At 44.7% G+C, this 10,555-nt stretch overlaps 1 protein-coding gene across 1 annotated transcript; it reads left to right on the top strand.

The window, feature by feature from the left end:
- Positions 1 to 802: 802 nt before the first annotated feature.
- Positions 803 to 2,271, top strand: LOC149409213 (uncharacterized). The gene is made up of 2 exons (XM_089650044.1): positions 803 to 965; positions 1,760 to 2,271. The coding sequence occupies exons 1-2, from the start codon at positions 803 to 805 to the stop codon at positions 2,269 to 2,271; spliced, it is 675 nt and encodes a 224-aa protein (XP_089506170.1).
- The last annotated feature ends 8,284 nt before the right edge of the window (positions 2,272 to 10,555 follow it).

Here is a 10,555-nt window from a genome sequence, read left to right as displayed (position 1 = left end):
GACAGAGAGCAGAACCGAGAACAGTGGACAGTTATGCGCTGGCTGGACTGACTGGTCCAGTCGGCTGCGGCTGCAGTATCCCTCTCATGTGATATAGAATCTAGATCAAGCGCGGTTTCTTTGCAGCGAAGAATGTGGTCCATTTCATAAGCACCACACACGGGCCATTACAATGTAATCGTCTCGCGAGGAGTGGGGGCTCGGGCGTGGTCGCTGAGACTTATCACGACCACATTTCTCTCGCTGATATCAGATCAATGCCGTGTTGCTATTCAATTTCCTCCACTGTCTGTGTTCACTGCTCATTCTGCCCTGAACCAGATGTAGAACAACTTCGCCCCGCGGTGCAGACTTGGCAGCCATACAAACGCATGAGTTCCGCAACTAATAATAATTGCTTTCTATTATTTGTTTACTCGTACTGATGAGGCGTTGTCTCTTTGTTAAACTTTCACAATTTGACCATTTATTATTACGTATACTTAATAGCTAATCTGCGGGAGGGTGGTTCTATTACATCATGCGAAAGTCTTGCGAAAACTTAACTTAATACTTCACTTTTTATTTCACTTTCTAAGTTGCAAAAACTTTAACCGTGAATAATGCGATGTTATTGCCGCCATATGCCGGTTTCCCGCCAAAGCGCAAAAGTTCTAGCAAGGCCCGCCCTGTTGGTATTGCGTAACAGCGCAATATTAGTGGTGAAAGTAACAAAAGTTCCGAATTACCTCCGTGAGAGGAGGGTTGTAAGGCGGTGAAATTCCCCTTTTCTTGAAACGTCGGTGTCGGCGGCGGTGGCGGCATGTGTGCAGTGGGCGGGAATGGCGCATGCGTCGGATTTTGGCGCGCAGTGACGTCAGAGCGTCTGGATCGATGGATGCAGACGGTCGCCCTCCCCGCCCAACGCTTCCTCGGCTTGCCCGAGGTCGTTATCCTCCCCACCCCAACCAACCAAACAACCACAAGCCAGCACCCAGCAGCCAACCTCTCTATCTCTATCGCCAATGCAGATTTACTGTGCCGCTGTACTATGAGGCTCATTATATTGTCATTACATGTCGACTAGCTTGAATATAGCTTTATAAATAACCCTATCCATTCAAATATCATAAATATGAAACTATAAAATTAATCAATTTAATCTTTCAATACATTTAAGGTGAAACTTTATCAGATGAGAATTTAATATTTGTATAGTTTTTAGCTTCGAAAGTAACAACCCCCTATACCCTCCTATAGCACTGTCTCAAAGGTGCCGAAGAGAAGTTATATAGCATGCAGACAGCGCAGCGGACCATTTCTCCTTTCGTCCATATTCCGAGAGCCGCCCCACCGCATTCCGCTCCCAGAGACCTCTGGCCGAAAAACTGGTCGCCCCTTCCTCACCCTCACCTTCACCCTCACTCCATCCCGCCCACACCGGTGTGTGCATTTCTCTTTGCTCTTTTTCGTGTTTTGCGGTTTTCGTACAAGTACTATTGAACGATTCGATTTAATGTCAATTGCGACCTCGTAGAGCGACTACCGAGCTTAAAGAATTGCGAGAATGTCATGTCGTTTTAGTTTCGTGTTGCCTCAGTTAGCGTGTACTTCCTAAGTAGGCACTGCATGGCGGATAAATCTTCGTGGGCGTTCTGTGACTCATGTACCCACTTAGCGCCACCAATCTGCCTTAAATGGAATCGGGTGTCTCTCCAATTAATGTCTACTGATACGTGAGAACTTTTTTTCTAATAATATATTGTTCTTTTGTCAACAGAGGAGGAAGAGATCGATGTCGAATCTTTGGGAGAGAAACTGGCTCCCGGGACACGGGGACCAGTCGTTATGCCAACCAATCCCTCCGCTATGGACCGGCACCAGCTCCAGAGAACCGTCGCCTCCGCCATGGGAGCCCGCAGCCCCCAGCCCGCCCGGCCAGCGCGCCCCGCCTGCTCTTCCAGGCCCCGCAAGCGCCCAAGGGACCGCTCGCCACCCGCCCAGTCGTCTCGCTACCGCAAGCGCAAGAAGCGATCTCTCCATAATGACATGGAGCGACAACGCCGTATCGGCCTGAAGAATCTGTTAGACGAGTTGAAGCGGGAGGTGCCCTCCATCCGTGAGAAGGAGCGCGCCCCTAAGGTAGTGGTGCTCCGCGAAGCCGCCGCGCTGTGCACGAAGCTGCAGCGCGAGGAGCGCGAGCGCGAGCAGCTGCGCGCCCGCCAGTCCCGACTGCTGGCCCACGTGCGCCACCTGCGCTTGGACCTGGCTGCCCGGCGCCCTAACGCCTAAGGAGAGCCCGAGGCGGGCCCCGCCCTGGGTTACAGTTGGCGCCGGCTCTCAAGCCGCGCGCCCGGAGGTTCTAAGGAACTCCGAAAGAGCTTTGGCTCGACGTCTTATCGTTCCTGGTATCTATTGTGCAATTTCGAGTTTCGGGGAATATTTTCTCCATGTCTCGTGAACTGAGGGTGTAAAGTACCTGGGGGATGGTTTTTTTCTACCCGATGAGTGGGCTGCCTATAGCAACTTATAGGACTGAAATACTATATTTTTTTGTATTTTTTTATTTTTTTTTTGTCTGTAGGTATTTTTTAAATTTTATTTATATATGTATTTTTTTTTTTTTGTAAAAGATTTTTTTATTTTGATTTTTATATATTGTTTTAAATAAATGTGTTTGTAAAATTTATACTATATTTTTTGTATATCTGGTTGCAATTTAATTTTTTATTTAAGTCCACTCATCAAGGGGGGAAGGTTATAGAGACTGGGAATGGATAGGTGGGTTTGTCGTCGGGACTTGAGCGCCCGAGACATGTTATGCTTGGATTTGAGTGCATAGGAAGTTTCGTATAGAATCTTTTGGCTAATTCTACCACATGTGTTTTAAATGGGGGGATTTTCGTGCCTGAATTAATAATGCTATTTCGGACAAACCAGGGGCTTTTGGTATATCTTCTAAGTGTGACATTCTGGAATGTGGCGAGACTTTTTGTGTTACCTGTGCCCCAAATGGGTGAGGCGTATGACATGATGGGGCGTATTTGTGTTTTGTAGATGAGTAGTTTGTTTTGTATGGAAGTTTTTGAGTTTGAGTGTAGCAACGGGTAAAGGGCGTTGGATGTGTTTTTTGATTTTTGTAGGGTGTTTTTTATGTGTTTTGTCCATGTGAGTCGTCTGTCAAGTGTAACTCCAAGATATTTGGCCGATTTTTGCCACGGTATAGATTGGCCGTACATCGTTATTTCCTCTCGCGGGGCGCGGCTGCTCTTTCTACGAGAGAAAAAGACGGCCACGCTCTTTGAGGGATTCACGTCTATACGCCATTTATCGTACCAATCTTGGAGTAAATCAATGTTTTTTTGTAGTCGGTATGTAATCATCCTGGGTGAACAGTATCTAACCATAACTGTGGTGTCATCTGCGTACAAAGCTTTGTGAGAATTTGAGTTTTCAGAGAGGGGGATGTCGTGAGTGTAGACATTGAAGAGGATTGGAGAAAGCAGAGAGCCCTGCGGGACCCCTGCTGTCATGAAACGTTTTTTTGAAAGAGCGCCACCGTATTTTACTTGAAAAGTACGATGGCGTAGAAATGATTTGAAGGCACCGAGTAGTTGGGGATCGATGCCTGTTTCGTGGAGTTTGAGAAGCAGGCCGTTTATCCATACTTTATCGAAAGCTTTGGCTATGTCCAGGAAAATGGCGCCAGTTGATCGCTTGGTATTGAAGCCTCCGATAATGATTTCGGAGACTCTGAGGAGTTGATGGAGGGTGGAGTGATTTGATCTAAAACCGTGTTGCTCTTCAGGTAGTGTTGAAACCTCGTCAATGTGCTTGAGGAGCCGTGTCAAAAGGATCTGTTCGTAGATTTTACCAATATTTGATAGAAGGCTGATTGGACGGTGATTTTCGCAGAAGAGGGGGTCTTTTCCCGGTTTTGGGATGAGAATGACGTGCGCGTGTTTCCAGCTTTTCGGGAAATAGCGCAGTCTGAGGGCTGTGTTGATGAGATTTACTATCGCTAGTAGGTATTCCTTTTTGGGGGAGGGCTTTAAGAGCGAAGTTTGTGACGCCGTCGGGGCCGGGGGCTTTTTTATTTTTCCGGCTTTTTATAGCGCGGATAACCTCGGCTGGGGTAGTAAAATGTATGTTTGTATTGGGGAGATTATTTAAAACATTGTTGATTTTGCGGTTGACATTTGCAATGTGATCTAGATCGGCGTGTTTGAAGCTGGGGCTGAATTGATTTTCAAGACTGTCAGCGAACGCCTCTGATTTGTCCTGATCGTCGAAGACGAGACCGTTTTCGGCGTGAATGGGGTGGTTAGGGGTGGGGGTGGCTTTGAGAGTTTTGGATAATTTCCACAGAGAGCCGTCCTGTGGATTTATCTCTTGAATTTTCAAATTCCAGGTGAAATTTACGTGCTCTTGAAGTTTTTTTCTGATGAGGGCTTGGATTCGGTTTATAGAAGTTTTCAAGGTGGGATTTTGATATTTTTGCCAGTGGCGGCGTAAGATATTTTTTGTTTTGATTAGGTCTTTTACTGAATTTGGGAGGTTTTCCTTGAAATTTATTTTGGGGGGTGGGGGGAGAGGTTTTGAGGCCTCGTCAATTGCGGACATTATTGTCTTCGCGAATTCGTCAACCGCTGTATCTAAATCTGAGGGATTTTTAATATGGGGATTTATGGATATTTTTTCCCCGACTCTGTGCGAAAAATATGTCCAATCAGTTTTTTTGTTAATTTTTGCAGGGGGGGGGTAAGAGAATTCGTTGAGAGTTAGCAACACGGGGTTATGGTCGGAGGAAAGGTCGCAGATGGTTTCGATACTGTATGCCCAGGACGAGTTGTGAAAAAGTGCAATGTCGAGTACGTCAGGTCTGTGTCCGATGCTAGAGAAAAATGTTGGCTCTATGGGTCCTGCAATGTTTATGTCGGGGTGAGAGTTGGCAAAGTCATGTAGGATACGTCCGTTTTTGTTGGTGAGCCTACTATTCCAAGCGGGGTGTTTTGAGTTAAAATCCCCCGCTAGAATAGTAGGCGTTTGTCCATCGAGAAGCAATTCAAGATCCGACCTTTGTAAAGTCTGAACAGGTGGGTTGTAAATTGAATTAATTCTGAATGGACCTGAATGTTTTGTGAATACAGTGATGGAGGTACTTTCAATGGTGGTCAGGGGGGGGGTGATGTTGTGTTTGTGGGCGAGTTTAGTTTTCACGAAGACGGCTGTGCCGCCGCCCCGCGAGTGTAATCGGTCGTTTCGGTACAGTGTGTAGTTAGCGATTTTTGGTGTGTGTGAGGGATTTAGGTGTGTTTCATTTATGAGTATTATGTCTAAATTATGTGTGTTGGTGAAAATTCGTAATTCGTGCATGTTTTTGTCAAGACCATTGGCATTCCAGAATGCCAAACGTAGCGCGGAGGGCTTGGTAGAATTAGCCATTTAATTAGTAAAGAGGGCAATGATTTGAGGGGCTGCTACAAAGAGAATCGAGAGGTAGTCTGCCGGCGAGGTGGCAGATTGGAATTTAGGGAGTAGATCAGCGATGAGTTCGCCGATCTTTGAAAAGAAGTTATTTTTAAATATGTCTGAGAAACTAAAGGGGGTAGCTGAGGGCTGGGGGGTGGTGGTGGGGGGGGGGTTGACGGAGAGGGGGGGAGGTTGGAGGGGGGAAGGGGAGAGGGGGTGGGGGAAGGAGGGGGGATTTGGTGGGGGGGTTTAATGCCTGAGCATAGGAGGTGGATGGTTGGACTGGGCGGGAGGTGAAAGTGATTAAGGGAGGTACCTCAGTTCGACGGGGCGTGGATGTGGAGGGTGCGGGGCGTTTCGGGCAGTCTTTGAAGTTGGCCGGGTGAGGGCCGGCGCAGTTGGCGCAGGTAGCCGGGCCGTCCTCTCTCTGCTTCAGACAGGTGGCGGTAAAATGGGGCCCCGCGCATTTGACGCAGCGGGGGGGGAGATGGCAGCCTTTTGCGGAGTGGCCGAAAAATTGACATCGGTGGCATTGGGTAGGGGCTGATTTGTGGTCGAGGAATTCTGCTTTGATGCGAAGGTGGAATATGTGAGTGATGTTGAAGATTTGTTTTCCCTCTTCGCCGTGGGTGAGCTGCACGAGGACCATCGGGACGTTCGTGCGGTCGGGTCCCGACCTCATCCTGGAGACGGAGATGGCCGGGAGACCGAGGTCCTGCAGTTCGAGGAGAATCTCCTCCTCCGAGATTTGTGTCGGGATTCCCCTCAGAACTGCCTTGGTGGTTTTGTCCTCGTGCAGCTCGAAGGTGTGGAAGTCTGTTTTAATCTCTTCCAGCATTTTAGTGGCTAGTCGGAAGCTGGAGGAGTCGGCGGTGTGGACCACCACACCCGTCGGGATGGCTTTGGCGTGAGAGATGCGCACACCGGCGTTCTCCAGCTTCTTTCTGGTGGTATTCCAGTTAGAGTCGGATTTGATTATGATGGGCGGGATTTTGATGGGACGTCGGGCGGGAGTCGGGGTGCTGGTGGTGTTTATATAGTCTATGGTATCTGCTCCGTCAGTGGTGATTGTGTCCGATATTGTTTCGTTAGAGGAGGGCGGGGCCAGGGTTTGGAAGCGGTTGGTGGTAGCGAGGGTCTGAGGAGGCGTGGGCGGTTTTTGTTTGATCGGGTTATTCGGGGTGGTCCAGAGAGGCGGGAAGTCCTTGGTTGGTGATGGAGGAAGTGCAGTGAGGCTTGCCAGGCTGTGGTCGGCGGAGGTGGAGGCGGTGGAGGTGTAGGCGGAGGTAGTGGGCGGTTGGGTGGCGATGGGCGGGGTTTTACGTGCGGTGCCTGAGAGGTAGGTGGTGGCCGAGGGGTTTACCCCATCCGGGTAGAAGGTCACCTTGCGTTGGGGGGTTTTGGTGACCGTTCTTTTCATATTGTTGATAAATGTCTGGAGAGCCTCAATTGGAGGATCCAGCTTCTCCAGTTCAAGGAGGTATGATTCCATGTCAGTGGGTGGAGATGCAGGTCAGATAGGGCGGGGCACGGGTAGGTCGTAGGGCAGAGTCAGTGGCGGATCCAGGGGGGGGGTCACGGTGGTCATGACCCCCCCCCCTGGATCCCAGCCCAGGGGGGGGGGTCATGACTACCTAGGTCCTGGGCCCATCCAGGACCTAGGTGGACCACTAATTAAAATTGTTAAACATAATGTTTTTTTATATTTTTTGTCACAATATAAATTTTATTTAAGTACTTTCAATATTTAATTAATTTAATATAATACTTTGTTTGACGGCAAACGCATTATTCGGGAACGAACGCATCGAAAATTTGAATGTTACCGCGTCACCGCGCACCGCCACCGGCGCGCGCTTCGGCCGCCACCTTTCATATTATTATGACACATTTCGTGTAACCACGTGTGACGCTTGCGCGCGCTTTGTTTCGACTAACGTCTAGCGTCTAGCAAAACCTAACCTCAATCGGAACGACTAAACTTTATTAATAAAGTGTTTACTTTTATTTGTTTACTAATTTAAAAAAAAATAAGTTCCAATATAAGTAATAGTGTTCTTAAAAATTGTTGCTGCAAATTCAATTCATTACAAGAAATGGTAAGTAATCTAATCAGTTTCTTCATTATGCCAGTGTATGTGTGTTTAAACTCAAATGTTATTTGTTAATGTTCTAAGGCTGGGGTTAGACTCGTAAGTTTTTTTCCTGTAAATCGCTCTTGAAGGCGAGTTTGGCCAAATTCCCAATGTAAACGACACCAAAAGTCACTTAACGTAATTTTAGTAAGTTACAGAACTTATTCTTTCGGAAGTTTTTTGACAGGTCTGGACAGGTCTAACGCGCCCGCGCGAATTACCAGCCTTCCTATACTTCCTAAAGCAATTCTTAAGGCGAGACACAACCTCGTTCATCGAGGTTTTGCCCAAGGCTAACATTTTAATTTATTTCGGCGAAATTATAATTGAATTTAAAAAAAATAAAATTATGCCGCACGAGGGATGCAAGTTATTTATATTTTAGATTAATAAAACAATACCTTACAATTAATATATTTTACGTTCAACGATTTTAAAACTTTATAACCCGTGTATAACTATAAAGTTAGCGGACTTAGCGGTAAGTACCAGATGATGAATTAATAACTTCGGAAATGGACACATTTTTAATATTTGTAACAAATTCTTCAGAATCAATTAAAATGAAGGCTAAAAGTGTGGTTAATTTTTTTACTAAGATTACGAAAACGTTAGTAATTTTTTTTAGAAATGCATAGTATTATTTTTAATGATGGATTTTGAATGATTTACATGAAAATGTTCCGTCTCCGATTATGTTCGCTTAATTTTGTAAAATTCCACACTGATTATTTTTTTTATACGGCAACACTTTGATATCCGGCGAATTTTTGAATTTGACGTTGAACGTTCACTAGATTTATTGTTTGTTCTCTGCGAACTTAACCACTTAACCTTTGATTTGACTTTTTGCATGAGTAGGTGATTTGGTATATTTATGCTTTTTGCTAAAGATGGCGGTGTTTTGACAGATGTTATGAACAGAACTCCGTACAATTTCATGCCATTTTTGTGACATTCGTGTGGAAAACGTTCTTTTTTAAATGACTTTCGGCTAGTTAATTACCGTTTTTTTGCACATATAAAATTATGTCCCGTCTTTCCGGTTTATAAAAAATTGTCTGATTTTTCGAGTTGAAATTTTAAAAAAATCACCAGGGTTTCAAAAATACGATTAAAAAAAAATACGGAACGTCTTAGAATATTTGTATATATTATTATCAAAATTAAATTATAACTTCTTGTAACTGTAACTGACCGGACCTAAGTCCTCCATCACAACACAAGCAAGCATTTTCGGCTTTCTGTGGTAGTGGTAGGAGTTATTGTTGGGTTATTCGTAACCCGGGAATGTTTGTCTTTCTTTAAAAAAAAAAAAAACTTGACCACGACTACGTGACCCCCCCCTGGCGCCAAAGCTGGATCCGCCCTTGGGCAGAGTAGGATGGATATCGAGGTCAAGGAGCGCAGGTGGTCAGTGGTGAAGGATGCCAGAGTGGGTGGACTGTACAGTATATTTGGAGGACTGTAATTGGCTCGCAAAGCGAGTCGGTGGGCTCGGAGAGCGCAAGAAAGACAATTTGCGGTGGGAAGATGAATCTTCCAAGCAATTGTTTGTTGTCTTATCGTTCCCTCGCTTAACCACCTCTTTATGTTCGATTCTGACTCCGATTGCGCCGGTGAATCGCTTCTCATGTCGCGATTCGCTTTTCGCAACGGGTAGCTTTTTCGTAAACGGAGCGTGAGAAAGGAATGAGAGAAATACTATTTTGTCCGAAAACCGATGCGTGTCTGGCTTTCGTTGAGTTATCCTCGATTTGTCTTTGAAATATAATCGACAGTCTATATACCTATCTATAGTTTGTTTGTTTGAAGTGACGCGCGGTCTTAGCACAAGATCCTGACGTAGAGGAAAGCCCGTAACACCACCGGGCGTGTGTAATTCTGCCGCGGTAACTAAAAACACAGTGTTTTCCTTGATAGTTTTAAGGAAGACACTCTGTTTTTAGATACAGCGGCAGAATTGTGTATATCTCTAGATGTAAACTAGTTGTAAGAGTAAAGTTAGCGCAGTTAGATTATCACATTTTGTTGTTTAGTTTATTAGAGGTATTGCCCATAGAGGAAGAGGCCATCATATATGTTTTTCGGCCGTGGAAAATTGTTTATTTTATGTTTCCGGTTTCATATTCAGGCTGTTACGTGTAAATAGAAAATGGTGGTGATATTGATTGATGATAATTAAGTAATAGTTAAGTTTCATTAATGCTTTTTATATTTATAATGATACAATATAATGGCTTTTATGCGATAAGTATAATCTTTAATAAAATCGTGTTTTAGCTGTCAAAGAGTTTAATGTTCGGATTCGCCAAAGATTGAAGGCCCCTGAATATTTATCTCGTACCAGAGTACAGTTCTGTCTAGAATTGAAGCGGCCTTCGGTAGTGATTCTCTCCGTTCTTCCCAAATAATCACGTTCCTAGATTTCAAAGTTTCAAACGTATTTTACACTGGAAATAATAAATATGTTTATTTTTACACTTTTTTACACTCGTTCTTAGAGAATTCGGAGACATTGTCGGAAGCCGCTTTGCCATCAAACATAATCATTTATATTATATAGGTTAAGATTTTATGGGATCTTTTCTTAATAATTATGTATTATCCTATTGCCTTAGGATAGCTTCACTTTTACATTATGTGTAACTATTGTCTCGTTTACACAATTGCATTTTAAACCAAGGTGAAAAAGGTTTCATCTTATTTTCTCCCAGAATACCATTCTGGCATTAACTCTAAATTGTCGTAAACATACACGCTCTCCATTGGTCGTACATATATTCGTACGTTGCGATCCGAAATGATTCGGATTCTTTCTCGTGTATGTAATGTTTTAAAAATGTAAATTAAAAGGTTTGGATCTTATATAGTTCTGTTAGTGCTAGCAACTTGTTGTTTATTGGGTACGCTGGCAATAACCAGAGTATGGCTAGGTAAGGGCTATATAATATATTGCAGGTGGTGGC

This window comes from Hesperophylax consimilis, unplaced genomic scaffold (genome assembly GCF_061612785.1).
Source record: "Hesperophylax consimilis isolate HC1 unplaced genomic scaffold, BYU_Hcon_1.0 scaffold_33, whole genome shotgun sequence".
Lineage (NCBI taxonomy): Eukaryota > Metazoa > Arthropoda > Insecta > Trichoptera > Limnephilidae > Hesperophylax > Hesperophylax consimilis.
Note: the sequence above shows the minus strand (reverse complement) of the source record. Positions and strands in the feature narration are given on the sequence as shown.

What these genes read in the sequence shown, in the direction of transcription:
- LOC149409213 (XM_089650044.1), top strand. Translation starts at nt 803, where the DNA reads ATGTGTGCAGTGGGCGGGAATGGCGCATGCGTCGGATTTTGGCGCGCA. An exon ending in AACCAACCAAACAACCACAA is followed by an intron (nt 966 to 1,759) that starts GCCAGCACCCAG and finishes TTTTGTCAACAG; the next exon opens with AGGAGGAAGAGATCGATGTC.